This window comes from Pezoporus occidentalis, unplaced genomic scaffold, assembly GCF_034315485.1.
Source record: "Pezoporus occidentalis ecotype Australia unplaced genomic scaffold, CSIRO_AGI_Poc_V1 ctg47, whole genome shotgun sequence".
Taxonomy (NCBI): domain Eukaryota; kingdom Metazoa; phylum Chordata; class Aves; order Psittaciformes; family Psittacidae; genus Pezoporus; species Pezoporus occidentalis.
The window spans coordinates 735923-750878 of record NW_026915802.1 but is presented as its reverse complement, the minus strand read 5'-3'; the positions used below and the strand labels follow the sequence as shown (position 1 = coordinate 750878).

The following is a 14956-nucleotide window of genomic DNA, read 5'->3' as shown; positions in this document are numbered from 1 at the left end:
TTCATTGCAAGTGCCCATCTTGAAAAGACTTTGGAAGAAGGCTACCAAGATCACATTAAAAGTGTGTATTTGGTGTAAAAAGCCATAGAGGTGCTCAGTTCTATCTGTTTGCCTGTAGATGTTGTACACATCATGAATACAGACTTCAGCCAGGACTTCTCCTTTCACATGAAACTGTCTGGTTTCAAAATGTGACAGGTCTCAACTTGCAAAGGCCGTGATGTGCTCACTGCCAGCTGAGAGGGAGTCATTTTGCAGAGCTGTGGTGACCTTTTTCTCTGAATCACCTGCGAGCAGCCTACTGAAAAGAGAGCACAGTCCTGCACCAGCATTTCACCCACCCCATGGTGTTTGTCTCCATTGACTACCACCAACAGTGTTTGCAAAGCCGCTGTAATTATTAACTCATCTGGAGCAAATGGGATTTTATTTGCTCTATGTCTTTCCAGGGATAAAAACCCCAAACCGAAACCCAAACCTAGCAGAAATTTTCCTTTCCGTTTGTATTTCTGGATATCTGGGGATGAAAACTTTCGTTTGAAAACAGAAGTTTCGGGGCGGCAGGGCTAGAAAGCCGCTGTCATCCTGCCCAGGGTCACGGCTCCTGGCCTGGGGGCTGCAGGATCCCGCCGCACGGAGTGGCCGTCTGCGGAGACCGGCCCCGGCTGCTCCCTGGGCACACAGCGGGCCTGGCCCGGCCCGGCCCGGCCCGGCCCCACCCCACCCCGGCCGGGGCTGCCCCACCCACTGGCCGCGGCCTCCCTGAGGCGGGCGGCCGGGTGCGACCTAGCCGGTGGGCTAGGCCTGGGTCGGTCTTCAGCCCCTGCGGCGCGGTGTACCGCGGCGGCCTGGCTCAGCGCGGTGCCGGCACGGCGCGGTGAGTGCCTTGCGCGGCTACTAGGCTCAGGCCGAGGCCGCGGACGCGCCGTGAGGTGGCTGCTGAGGCGGAGCCGGTGCGTGCGTTGCCTCGCTGGGGCCGTGCCTGGGGCGGTGGAGGCCGTGCCGTTCTGTTCCGTGCAGTGCAGTGCCGTGCCGTGCCGTGACGTGACGAGCCGGGCGGTATGATCGGCACTGTTCTCTGCTATGTGCTGCTGCCGGCGGCGCGGCTCCTCCGGGCCCTCCGAGGTAACCCGGCACCGGGCGGGCGGCGGTTGGGCCCAGGGGAGCCGGCGGCGGGGGCCCGGAGGGACGGGGTGCGGGCGCCCCTCGTTTCCCCAAGACCCGGCCTCAGGGCAGAGCGGCCGGAGGGGCCTCGGCGGCTGGGAGCCAGGTGCGTCCCTGCTGCCCCGCAGCTCCCCGAGGGCCTCGCCGTGAGCAGCGGGAGGGGCGGGCTGGTGTGGGCCTGAAGCAGCTCACCCCCGGGCAGCGCAGGGGGCTGGGTGTTGGAGGGAGCAGCAGCCAGCTGTTGTGCTGCAGTGGCACACTGCGGTCTGCGGGGAGGCTTGGGCCTCCTGAGCCGGACCTGCGCTGCAGGTCTGGGTTGATCCTCGGAGCTGATCTGCTCTGCGGTCTGTGACTCCCCAAGGACCTGCTGTTGACTCATGCATGGACTCTTGCTTTGTGTGCATCAGTATTTCGCTTAGCTTCCTAGGTTCTGCTGGTACTTTCCAGGCTCTGGTGACTCTGCTTGAACCTGTCCACAGGCCTGTAGCAGACAGTGGCACGCTGATCATTGTGAGCAGCCAGCTGACTTCTCTCAAATTCATCTACTCTCCTGTAGTCACAGGCGTTTGTAACTGGCTAATGATGTGTGAAAATACTGCCTTGGTGCTTGGACGTTCATGAACTTAATTACAAAATAGGAGGAGTTTCGTTCTTAAAGCTCCATTTCTGACGCCAAAAGCTTTGGCACGAAAGAGAGAATAAAACATGGATGTTGCTGACACCTGCATGTCACTGCTCTGGCTCACTGACTTGTCACAGGGATATGGTAGAGAAAATGTAATTTGTAGACAAGAGAAATTGCAAATGAGAAGTAGTGTCTCTGTAGAATTTGTAGCAAAACATTAATGCTGTCAGCTGTTGTATATATGCAAGTGAAGAGAGTCCCTGTCGTCTTCTACTTTACCCCACAATATTAGTACATTCAAATGTTACATTAACAACAGGAGTTACTTTAATTTTTTACCACAGATGTCAGTCATCGGGTGATCTGTAATTCTTACCAGGGCTACTTCAGTGCATATATTCTTTCTAATAAGCCTTTTAACCACACTTGCTGGGTCCTCTGTGTCTTTATTTTTCATCTCTTTATTACAGTTTTTGTTCCACAACACGTTCTTCTGATATGTTTGTTCTTAGCTGAGTGCAATTTTGTTACTCAATCTGTGGAAAGAAACTTGTTCCAAGTGGTGATCTACAAGAGCTTGGCTTCTTGGCCCATGCACCCTATCAGTCAGCTAACTTCTACAGACTGTGCTTTGCATGTGTTGCTGAGAGCTGATAGTGTTTCCGCATGGCCTTTTAGCTTGGGTGACTATCTGTGGCACTGCCTAAGTTAGAACTGCATTCACAGAATCCCAGAATCGCTGGGGTTGGAAGGGACCTCTGGAGATCGCCCAGTTCGACCCCCCTGCCAAGGCAGGGCCACCTAGAGCAGGTTACACAGGAGCATGTCCAGGTGGGTTTTGAATTCCTCCAGAAGGGTAGATTCCACAACCAACCCTCCTGGGCAGCCTGTTCCAGTGCTCTGCACTCTCAATCTAAAGAAGTTCTTCATGTTGAGGTGAAACTTTACGTATCTTAGTTTATGGCCATTGCTCCTCATCCTGTTGCTGGGCACCACTGAAAAGAGTCTGGCACTATCCTGCTGGCACGTGCCTTGTAGATATTTATATGCATTTATGAGATCCCCTCTCAGTCTTCTCTAGACTGAGCAGGTCCAGCTCCTGCAATCGCTCTCATAAGAGAGATGCTTCAGAACCCTAATAATTCCATAGAATTGGTAAAGCCATTGGCATCCTGTAGAGTTTCAGTGACTTTGACTAGCATAACTAGTGGCCAAACAAGATGCAGTCCAATTCTGGTTCAGGAGGAGGCGGCGGCACAAGTTATTCAGACAGTAGCCATTTTTCTTCGGAGAAGTTGTTTGGGTTACTGTACTGAATGGCTGAATTGTACAGAGTTACTGCAAATGCATAGGAAAAAGACAAAAGTGAGAAAGGATTTCCATCTGTCTTATGATGGTTTTGTTTGTTTTCAAATGGCAGATGCTTTCTTTACCTGTCGAAAGAATGTGCTTCTGGCGAAGAGCACGTCCACCCAGATAGAAGAGGTCTTTACTGCGAGCAGAGGAAGGTTGGTCCCAGAAGAGCAAGAAGCCCTTCTTCAGCAGTGGCTGGAAGAAGGAGCAGGGAATTTGGCAGCCAGTGAGAGCGCTCCATCAGTGGCAAAAGTATCAGTTACGCTCACTAGTGACTGGTTAGAAGGTTCAGAACTATTGATGACTAGCCTCAGTGATCTGAATTCAGCTCCAGAAGTCACCCAGTGTGCTGGTGAGCATCTCACAAAGCTACATGCCTTGGCCTCTTTGGAACCACAAGACCATGCAGTGACTGAACTGGCAGTATTACCAACGGAGGAAACAGTGGCTGTAACAGACAATGCCCCTTCAGCAGCCGTGGTGCCACAGAGGGATCACCAGACAGCTGGCTGTGCCACTGTCAGTGTAGAACTGCAGAATGAAGACCCAGCTGTGCTGGCTTGGAGTTTAGTGTGTGATGAAGAGACCGTGCCAGCGGAGCCCCATGCCTGGCCCATTCAGGATATGGTACAATTTTCTTCTCTCCCGACAGAGGTACCCTACCATGGTCAGTAGTAACAGCTCTGAATCTAATGTTTGGGTTGGGATTTAGGTTTGTAGTGAATGCGGTCAGGGTATTGTGTCTGGGCTTGCTGTCAGTAAGACACTGATTGTATCTGTCCATGCAGAATTGACAGGATCTGCTAGTGAAAGCTGCAAAGTGAGTTTTTGCTGAGGGAGGGCTGGTCACAGCTAGTAGTCTCAGTGCTATAAGACCATCTGGTCTGAACATCAATATATGTTAATTTTCTAGGAACTGTTCCAAAATGCTGGTTTTGTAATATAAAAAGCACCCAAAACCTGGTTGAGTGCTTCAGTATGCTTGACTCTGGTCTTCTGTTATGCTTCCCCCATTGACAGCCATCCAAAGGCATCCTAAAAGAGCACCTGAAAAACAGAGTGGGTGAGGATTTGCACAGAGGCTAGAGGACCCTAGTTTAGAGGAAAAGAATGGCTATTTTCTGGGTCCCGGGGTAACAAAGGTATCAGTAGGGTACCCAGCATGGCTGTAACTTGGCTTTTTGTCTCTTGCATACAGAGGTTTTATGGAGAGACTGGGAAGATCTTTCTATCAAGCCGTGTGAGCTAGAGCAGGTCTCAAAAAACACTCCTCTCTTTGAATTTCGAGTTATGTCTTACAACATCCTTGCCCAGGACCTGGTGGAGCAGAGCCTTGATCTCTATCAACACTGTCATCCAGACATCCTGAACTGGAACTACCGCCTTCCAAACCTTTTGCAGGAAATCCAGCACTGGGATCCTGATGTGAGTATGACTGAGCCTTTTCTACATCAGTGTCACCAGATTTTGAATTTTTTGTGTGGTCTAACAGCATTAAAAAATTAAAAGAATGGGGTGAAAGTCCTTGGAAAATACAGCCTGCTTGATAACTGAACACTGATTACTCCGTTCCTCTGAGACTCTTTGAGAGGCCTTGTGCATCCATTTTTTTTAATGTTTATTCTGCTTTGATTGTGTTACTGTAGAAGCTAGTTGTACTTGATATTAGGGCCTAACTTCTTTAAAAAGCAGAAGTAGAGGAAGAGATAATGTGTGTTGCAGGAGGAAAGGACCAGGTTTATAAGGCAGCACAAGAGGGGAAGCCTGCATAGAAGGGACTTCATGTCTTTCTCTGTTCCTTGAGTCCTCTTTGTATAATGAAGATCTTCTGCCTCGTCACTGGAAAACTGAATGATAAGCTAATGTGACCCAGAAAATTATTGCTCTCTATCTGGAAAGTACAGGACAGAGTTACAGCGATCACCTTTCTGGTTGTAGGGTTGGTATGTGAGTGCACTTTTCCGCTTTCTTCCTTCCCCAGAACAAGATAACTAGCAAATACTGGTGGAGTGAGTGAGGTCTCTGCCTTCCTTCTAGGTTCTGTGTCTCCAAGAAGTACAAGAGAACCATTACTGGGAGCAGCTAGAACCAACATTCAAGAGGATGGGTATGTCCTGCTTTTGTGTGTCTGTACCTCCAGCTCATGGAACTGGCCAAGGAGTGCTTCCTGCCTAATGTCTTCAACCACTTGGTCTTGAGAGAGCTCTTTCTATTTGTCGGGTATTCTGGCTTTACTGAGCTGTCTGCCTAGACCTTTACCCTTTCTTTTGTAATTGATCTTTCTCAGAGTTGACAGAGTAACAAAGCTGACAGACTTCCAGAAGGACAAGGAAAGAGGCGATATCCTCAATGATAAACTCTGATTACTGGGATAGAATTGGGTGTAATGCTGAACCCAAATGCAGTAGGAATCTCTTCTGCTACGCACACTTGCTGAACTCCCTAGCTAATGGGGGGAGCTTGAGGTAGTGACTGGATAAACTTTTTAACAGGTGATGGTTTCTTTTCAGGCTTCACATGCTTTTATAAGCGGAGAACTGGGAAGAAGACAGATGGCTGTGCAGTGTGCTATAAGCACAGCAGGTTCCAGCTGATCAGCTTCAGCCCCGTAGAATACTTCCGGCCTGGCCTGGATGTCCTCAATCGGGATAATGTGGGCTTGGTGTTGCTGCTGCAGCCTCTGCTCCCAGAGGGCCTAGATCTGAAGGCAGTCAGTCCTTTGTGTGTGGCTAACACTCATGTGTTGTTCAATCCCCGGCGGGGAGATATCAAACTGGCCCAAATGGCCTTGCTCCTAGCAGAGATTGACAAGATTGCAAAAACTACTGAAGGAAGCTACTATCCTGTCATCTTGTGTGGAGACCTGAACTCTGTACCTGATTCTCCACTCTACAAGTTCATCCGGAATGGGGAACTTTCCTACCATGGGATGCCAGCCTGGAAGGTAGATGGCAGCCAGAACTGGGGTTGGGTAGCTTGTTATTGCATGCTGCTGTAGAGAAATGCATGTAAATGTAAAGAATGCATGGCTGCATTCTTCCTCTCATGAGGAAATAGTCTGAATAATGAACTCAGTTATTCAGAAGTCTTCTCCAATTCCTCCAGCACTGCTGTGGAAAGAAGAGGACAAATGTATGTGCATTGTTTCCACCACTTTTGGCTTCTCTTGAGGCAGACTGGGGATAATAGACCATTTCAGGTCCTGATTCTCCCTTGGTATGGGAGAATATGCCTGCATGACTGTACATGAAAGTTTAGGGGAGTACAAATCCACCAAGACTTTCTGAAGGGTTTATTACATCTGCACCATATTGTGAACAGCTTAGTTCATGCCTTTCTATGAGGCATTCTCCCGTTGCTCTTGGCAGGTGTATATACTTACGTTGTCTATAACACACAAAAGTTCTGCTCTGTGTTGCTGACTGTTTCTGGCTTCCATGCAGGTTTCTGGTCAGGAAGACTTTTCCCAACAGTTGTACTCACGGAAAATGCTGGCCCCACTGTGGCCGAGCTCCTTGGGTGTAACAGACAACTGCCAGTATGTCACCCTGTGCCAGCCAAAGAAACAAGGTGAGCTCCGGTGTGCACTGAGTACATAAGTTTGCTGAGGATGGACAGTTTGTGGGCCTTGCTGTCTCAGTAGCTTAGGCATATGTTGCATGAGGCACTGAGCAAAGATTCTCCTGTCAATTTCCTTGGTATATGAATTAAATTTAATTTTTCTGGGGTCTGTTTCTGTAGCCCTGTTTCTGCCATTTTCTTTCTCTAGTCGAGAGCTGAATGTTCTCCTACCAGTAACCATTGCTCTGTGTATGTCTTTCATATTCCCAGACTTACACTTTTGTGCAGTTGCAAACCATGTTCAGCTGCAGGTGTTTGTTGGAGTGGTTCTGTGCAGTATTTGCACACCACTATTAGGAAATCATTCCAAAGGGCCCATTTACAATCATGGCTATTCTCTACTATCCTTAGGGTTAAAAGAAAAGGAAGAGCCCACACTAAATAGCTTTTATTGGAATCTTGAATGTAGAACTTTTATTGAGCCTGAGCTCTGGAATTGTTTTTTCATTTTTGGCAGACATTTCCTTGAGTTGTACAGTAACTCATCTGCTTGAAAGTCCCTTGAACTTGTGGTATCTCAGAGGGGGTATCTTAATTTGTTTCACCAAGGTGCTAAGACTGTTGCATTAGCTAAAGGGATAGCAATGACTATGCTCTGTTCTATGTTTATGCATCTGTTCTGTTCTACATTTAGGTTGTTAAGTGATTCTCATTCTCATGGTATCAGAGTGCTTGGTCAGAAAAACCTCTCTCAAACTAAAGAGGCTTAAGAGGTATAAAGAGTGTAGAGGTGTCCCCTGTAGATGTGACTTTGCTGCAGTCATTTTCTTCTTTAAATTGTATTTTTCTCTGCAGGCAGACGTAAGTACAGCCGGGACTTCCTGCTCCAGTTTCATTATTGCGATCTTGCCTGTGAACGACCAGCACATCTGGTCCTTTTGGAAGGTGTGACAGATGCTAAACCAGGTACTAATGGGAGACTTTCCAGCTTGTGTCTCTCCTAGCTTAATTTTGATAAAAACATGGGGTGGAGGTAATGCCTGGTGAGAACAGAGGAAAGCAGAAGGGTGCCTTCTGTGGCTGTGTGATTACTAATGGATACTATGAAAGTTCAGAGGAGTACAGTCTTACCACCCTCATACACACTGACTATATTCCTTAAGATGCATTAAGATTCAGCCTCTTTTAGAGGCTGTTTGTTACAAAGTGAGATCTAGTTCTGCTGTCTCCATTTCTGTTCTGCCCTTTGAGTAAGCTGTAGGCTAAGGGAAATGAACTGTCTTAGAGAGCAAAGGTTAAGGTACCCTAAGCTTCAATAATAAATGCTTCAAGGACATATTCTTGGCAGGACAGAGTATGACTTCTCTGTGGTTTGTACTGATCTGCTCTAGGATGTTCCTGTTAGTCTTAGAGCTGGGGTTTCCTTTGAATATTTTTCTTCAAGGTGCCTGTGGCTGGAAGCTATCTGCTCTTCTTGGGCAAAAAGATTCATTTGATGTCAGGAGAAGCTTTTCTGACTTGGGATGAGCAGCCTGTTCCAGAATCTGTGTAGGTCTGGCTGGACTCTCTTTGCTCCTTTGCAGACCGCCCTCCACACTGGTGCAAGTCTACTGCCATGCTGAAAGACCCTGATCCTCAGCCATTTGTCCCAAGGTAATTAAGTGCATCTTCAATGGCCTCACTCTTCAAGCCTGGTCTCGTTTTCCTGAGAGCCGAAAGTCTGGCTGAAGTAAAGACTGAAATAAATGTGGGGGTGGAAGAGAGTAAGGAGGGCTGTCTGGAAGAGCCAGATCCACTCAGGGTTGTCCCAGCAGCTGGGCGCTGTTCTGTCAGCATTGTGTTGGTGAGGTCGAGAATGAAGAGCATAGACAGGACTGGGTATTGGAGACAAAGGAAGTTCATAGTCAGCTTTGTCTTTGGTGTAAGTGGAGTGAATAATTCGGAAAGACTGCCTTTTATACATTCACAACGTAGAAATAGTTTGGACAGTTGCATCAGCAAGGGAACACCAATCTCAGCTGTGGCTGCAGTACTGAACCCTATAGCATTTTCTTTCTTTCCTTGATAAATGGTGGCTTTTCATGTGCAGGTCTTCAGGTATTATCCAGCATGGCCTCAACCTGACCTCTGTCTACAGCCACTTCCTGCCACAGAGGGGACGCCCGGAGGTCACAACGATGCCCATGGGACTTGGAACCACTGTTGATTATATCTTCTATTCAGCAGAGCCTGTGGAGAATAGGAACAGGGGGGGTGAGTGTGGCAGAGCAGGGCTTATCCCTGTGATGTTGGGAGAGGGCTGCGAGACATGCCAGAATGCAGCTCAGTGTTTGGCAGTGCATTTTGCTAAGCTGGGGTACATCTACAGGGTGTGACTTTGACTGAAGTGATGCACAGAGTGAAAGCATTTGCTCAGGTATCATAAGAAGACACTGTTTATCTTTGCTGTGGAAACCTGAAGCTGCTTAGCTTATGTTCATGTAGGCTTTTGAGGAAGCTAGAACAGAATGGATTCTGTTCTTTTGTATAAGCATTTGTGTTCCAGTACTGGGTCCTAAGTTCAAGGCTTGGACTTATGGCTTGTCTGAGACCACATACTAGCCTTAGAAGGTGGTGACTGGATACATTACAATGGCACCACCTCTCTGCAACCTGAAACAGGAGATATGGTGATGAAAGACTGCATGTAAATGCATCCAGGAACTGTCTCTGAGCTGGTTTGGATCACGTCAGAAGGAACTTTGGGGAAGAGGTTAGGAATGGAGAGATTAATTTGTGCTTAGGGGAGAATATGAACCTATAGCTACAACTTAGTACCATGAAAGGAACTTTTCATATAAGCAGCTGCCTGGTGAGTTGAGTTTGATCGATTCCTGTGCCTACAAGTATATGAAACATTGAACAACAGCAGTACAGGATGCTCACTGCTTTCATATCTAGGCACAAAGGTGCATGCAGTGTTTGTGCAGGCTGTCTTTGTTCATTAGGGAAAGAATAGGAAAGCATTTACAGATGTCCCTCTGTAAGTGTGTAGAGTTAATCTACAGAATCAGTCTCTGGCTGATATTTCTTTCCTTTTTCTCTGTCAGGTCGCAGGCTGTACCAGGATGGAGCCCTGAAGCTGCTTGGCCGCCTCTCCCTTCTCTCTGAAGATGTCCTGCTGATGGCGAATGGCTTACCAAATCCTTTTTGTTCATCTGATCATCTTTGCCTGCTGGCTAGCTTTGGCTTGGAGATCGCCAGCCTTAGAGAGGGTTAGTGTTGGTTACTTTCCCTAAAGAGAAGCTGTTTTGAATATAGCAATTGAGGCTCTGGATTGCACAACCTGCTTGCAAGAAAACTGTGTTCCTGATCATGCCCTAAAAGTTCCTTTCTTCCCTTACTTCCTCAGAAAAAAACAGGAATGGGATAGTTTGAGTGCTTTTTGCATTGGTATTTTGTGTGTCTCTTCAAACTTGAGCTGTGTTCCCAGTGGTCTTCCAGTTGTATTCAGGCACTGCCATCTCTTAAAGGGATCCTTGTTACACTGCTTTGTTTAGCAGATGTCTTAGTGCTGCTGGAACCACCATAACTCCTATGTTTATTTGACCCCGTGTGAGATCTTCAAGGAGCTGGGAACAAGAGGGACAACGCTGCCTACATCTGGTTAGTTAATTGGTACCAAGGATCTGGGGATGTATACACCAATATTCTGTCGCGCCAAAACAATGTTTAGTTTCTCAGTGATAGCTTATGAAGTATGAAGGGAAAGGCTGTGTAACTTGGAGCTAGATTGTCAGTCACTTGGATTCCAGTGTACTTTTGCTAGCAGTGGCTTGGCAAATACAAACCCAATCGAACTTTAGCTGTTCCTAGAGCAGATTCCCTAGATCAGTCTGACACTTTCTGCTGAATTCTTCCATAAGATGTGAGAGCAATATTGCCAAAACCAGTATCAGTTGTTCACAAATGAGGCAGGGAAATCTGATCCCACTTCAGGTTTTTGTGGGAAGGTACGAGGAGACTTGAAATATTGTTCTCTCTTCCTGGGCTTTATTTGGGTTATATTTTAAATGTCACTTTCTTTATTGAAAAATAAATCTTATCTAAGAAAAAAACATGAACTAACCGTAGCACCTTGTGTTTATGGTAGCTGAACCCTCTGAGGACTTGCTTAACAAAGCTTTGCTGGCTGTGATGGGAAAGAGAACAAATTCACTGCACAAGACAGTGGTAATGAAGGTTGAAGAGAGAGAAGAAGTGGGCCTAACTGTTGTCTCCCAGCACATTCCCAAACCCCAGAGTTGGTTTATTTGGCATCAGGCTTGTCTTGCAAAATAGTTTGCACTCAGCAACCCTTCCCCTCCTCCCAAAGAAAGCAAGTACTGCCCACCTTTTGCAGCTCAGTTCTGCAAACTGCACAGAAACAAGGTGTGTATGTGTGGGATCGTGTTCTGTGCCCATATGTGACTGTGTGAGGACTGCATATTCCCTTCTTGCTCCTGACAGATGTTGGTGATTTGCTTGGTGATTTGTGGATAGCTTTTGCCAGCCCATAGTCTGTATTAGTGAACAACAATCTGGGGGTGAATAAGATTTGTTTGCCCTTAATTTCACAGGTAAAGGTTCTGGTGTGGCACTGGTGTTTTGTACATGGGGTGATATGCAGAGCTGTGTATTTCTATGGCTCTATTTATCTGACAGCTGCACTAATTTCTGCAAGTGCTGTTATTCTGATTTGTAATTGATTGCATTTGTAAAGGAAGGGGAGGAAAGGATAATCAGTGAACTGAGATCTTAATTTTCTGCCAGGCTTGAAAAGAGGTTGCCAGAGAGAAGCCTGATTGCAGATAACTCCCAGCAGCTGTTAGCATTGTAATAGGAAACTTGGAAGACCCTAAAGGTTTAAAACCAACCAACCAACCAACCAAAAGCAAACCAAAAACCACTGTTACACATAGTATTGGCACTTACAATTTTGACTATCTGCTTCAGCTGTAATTGCTGGCTAGGCCTGATGGTGAATTGATTAAGGGTTTTGTGAAAGCAGCCCTCCTGCCTCCCACCTGTTGAGACCCATAAGGAGTACACCATCAGATGAATTGGTTGTCACTGCACTGGCCAGAGCACCCTGCCAGTTCTGTGATGTAACTGGACATGATAGCAGCTGTGCTTCAACATCGTAAGTGCTTCTTCCATTTTATTTAAACCAAAGACTTGACTTTTGTTTTGGTAACTTGCATGAAGGAACCTCCCCTCTCAGGGAGGTTTTAAGGTTCCAGCTGTATTTTGTTGGAAAATCTAGTGTTCCAGAGGTCAAGCTAATGCTTTCACTTTTGATACATGAAATAGTATGATCTCAACTTGAAATGGTTAAGTTGCTGAACACTGGATATGGAGTCATGTGCTGAGAAACCCCAGGACAATGCCTGCAAGTCCTCTGACTTCTTTCTGAAGGTTAGAAAGCTCCTGGAGAGCCCTGCAGCTCCCAAATGCTTCCTTGAGCATTCATAGGTGTAACTATTACAGAAATGCAGGACCATTGCTAGTGACTGCATACAGACACACAAGAGTTTATCACTGTGGTGGTTTTGACCACAGTCTGTGAAGCTCTGGTATGGACCCCTACAGGGTTGGCCTGTTTCAGGAAAGGAAAGAAAAATGTATTCTAGAGCAATCTGGAGTTAACATCAGATGGATCTGGAGGCCTGTGAATGCCTCTAGCTGTGGGGGAGCTATAGGAGAAGTTGGGAGGTGGGGTGAGTGGCAAGATCACTACCCCTAAAACAGCAACTAGTATATAGTTGTAGGGGAAAAAAGTGTTCTGCAATGCTTTAAGAGTAGCACACACTGATACAATAAGAGGCTGCGGTAATGAGTAACTCGTGGTGGGACACATAACTAAGATTTCAGATGTAGCTCTTAATACTGTTTCCTGACTTAAATGTGCGACTAGTTGGCATTAGCACAGCTTTCTGATGAATTACAGAGGGATCTGTAAATGATAGGGATTGTGATAGGAATACCTGCTATACTCAGAAAGAGAAGGTGTCATAGAGGTAGTAGTGATGTAGACCTCAGGGAGATTGGCACTTAGCGGAAGGGATGCCAGAGTGTATAGCAGTGTGTATACATGCCCTGTTACCAGTTTCCTAAGCTGCAGGTATGCAGCTGTGGAGGCAAACACTTATTTGACAAAGTATCTTTGCTAGATAACAGCTTAGGTTGCACTGCACTGCTAGGCTGTATTTAGTTATGCTACTTAGATAGAAGTTGGACTTCCTTCACTTTCTCAGAGTTTTAAGTTTATCACTTCAGGATGTTGCACTTTATAATCAGTTTTCCCAATTGCATGGGGTGGGAGGAGTGGTAAACAATATAATTGCTCTAGTGTCTGCCCTTTTCTTAAATTAAACTTGACTGCTCCTCAAGGTCTTCCTTATCCATCCTTTTCCTTACAAGGTATCTCTCCAGCAGCTGTTCTCCCATGACTGCGGTACCCGGTTATCTTGCCGAGTTACTGATGTTTATTTTTTTCTGCAGCCATATTTCTTCAATTAAAAGCTATGAGTGGGATTATTTACAGATCAGTCTTATTATAAGTTTAACATTTAAACACTGTCAAATCGTAAGATAGTGGTTTCCCTCAGCCCTGAAGCATTAAGTGGGAGGGGTGGGAGCTCTGAACCAACACTTAGGATGAGAATAACTTGTTGCACGAAACAAAGTTTCAGTTTCGGTAGTGCCATGTATACCACCTGCTTTGTGAAGCACAGAACTCTGAAATATACTTGACATTAGTTTCTTTTCACTGAGAAGTCTCCTGGCGGCTCTAAGTTGAGTATCTCAGAAAGAATCCCTTTTAAGAGCAGATTAAAGCACGTGTCCTGCTCCTCATAATATTTAAGTGGTGTTTGCAAACAGTTTGCAAATCAGGCTGTTGCTGCAGTGCAATTTCTCCTCCTGTTGCCAACTCACTAATGAACATGTATTGAAAGCACTGTTGGGGGTTTGTGGGCTGTATCCATAGTTCATCCAAATGTAGATAAAGACTTTTGTGCTTACCTGAAAGAAGGGTGTGCAAGCCTTAGTGGGATACCATTGCCTTACAAGTAGGCTTCCTGTTGTGCAAGTTAATAGACTTGCTGGCTAAGACCTGGGCCTTACCAGACTGCAGCTGCCCAGCTTATAGTGCTTTCCATAGCACCATCACACTGAAGTGCACAAGCTGCATAATCACTGCAACTGAATATACTGCATTGTGTTTCAAAGTATGAAGTATTCAAAAATCTGAGTTTCTGTAAAGAACTCACCTGCTATGATAACTAGGATGTCTGATTTAACATTTGGCATGCCTCAAGCTCTTTCCTTTCGTCAGTTTTACAACTTTAGCTTCTGTCAAAGCAAGTTATCCTCCAACTTCCACTGAAAATATCATTCATTCTTGAATATCAGTGTTGAAGCTCTTTTTCCTTTTATTTGAGATCCAGACTGCACATTCTTGTGCTCTAAGGGGATAGGAATGCTGTATAGTAGAGCTGGAATTTTTTTCCTAACTTTGGTTAGACAAACAGCAGCTTTCAAGGTGCTGAGGTGGCAAATGGGAGAAGGACTAGACACTGGTATGTGCAACAACAAAAGATGTATTTATTCCATCCAGTCTTTCCTTCTATACACAAAAAAAGACTTCAAGTTTTAGCAATGTCATTTAGTTTTTTAGTCTTTTCAGGATGGGTGGAAAGCTTTCTATAGCAATCTTAAGTTTATTCACTTATTGGCCACTTTCAGGAGTCCTCCTGACCTGGAGGTAGATGGGTGCAGTAGTTATTCTAAAGCTTATCCCTCCCCTCCCTCCCTCCCTCCCTCCCTCCCTCCCTCCCTCCCACAGAGTGAGGTTGGAGATAGGATGGCAGTCACTCTTTGCCAAAATAAAAATGTAATCCAGGAAAGCCAGCTTAACTGAATTAACTGAATTCTGTAATGGTCTGCATTTCATAGCATATCATATGCCTTTGCCTTCTACAGTCCCTGCGTGAATGCTGCTCTTAAGGCTCAGTCTCGCTCTCTTGTAAATGGATTTTTATATGCTTTTAGGTGTGTGAGAGAGTGAAGTTTTGCAGCTGTGGGCTTCTCAGTGTAGTAGCTGGCTGGGTTGTTTTCTTTTTCTTACTGCTTCACTGAATTGTGTATCCTTTCCACAATAAAGGTTTCTCACTAAGGTCCAAGTAGCGCAATCTCTGACTGACTTAAAAACCTAGAACTGCAGGCTCTCAG

General features: G+C 46.0%; 1 protein-coding gene across 6 annotated transcripts in view; it reads left to right on the top strand.

Moving 5' to 3' along the window:
- Positions 1-723: 723 nt before the first annotated feature.
- ANGEL1 (angel homolog 1) overlaps positions 724-14956 on the top strand; it is a 20730-nt gene continuing 6497 nt past the window's right edge. Inside the window, exons 1-11 of one of the 6 annotated variants that reach the window (XR_009967991.1) lie at positions 960-1125; positions 3210-3809; positions 4341-4567; positions 5180-5249; positions 5653-6086; positions 6586-6712; positions 7559-7669; positions 8287-8356; positions 8793-8960; positions 9249-9455; positions 9793-9926. Coding sequence is in view for 5 of the 6 variants with exons in the window: in XM_062636097.1 (XP_062492081.1) it covers positions 1062-1125; positions 3210-3809; positions 4341-4567; positions 5180-5249; positions 5653-6086; positions 6586-6712; positions 7559-7669; positions 8287-8356; positions 8793-8956; positions 9793-9957 (2032 nt within the window). In the remaining variant the exon portion in view is untranslated. The other 5 variants (XM_062636099.1, XM_062636100.1, XM_062636097.1 and 2 more) reach the window with 5 other exon arrangements.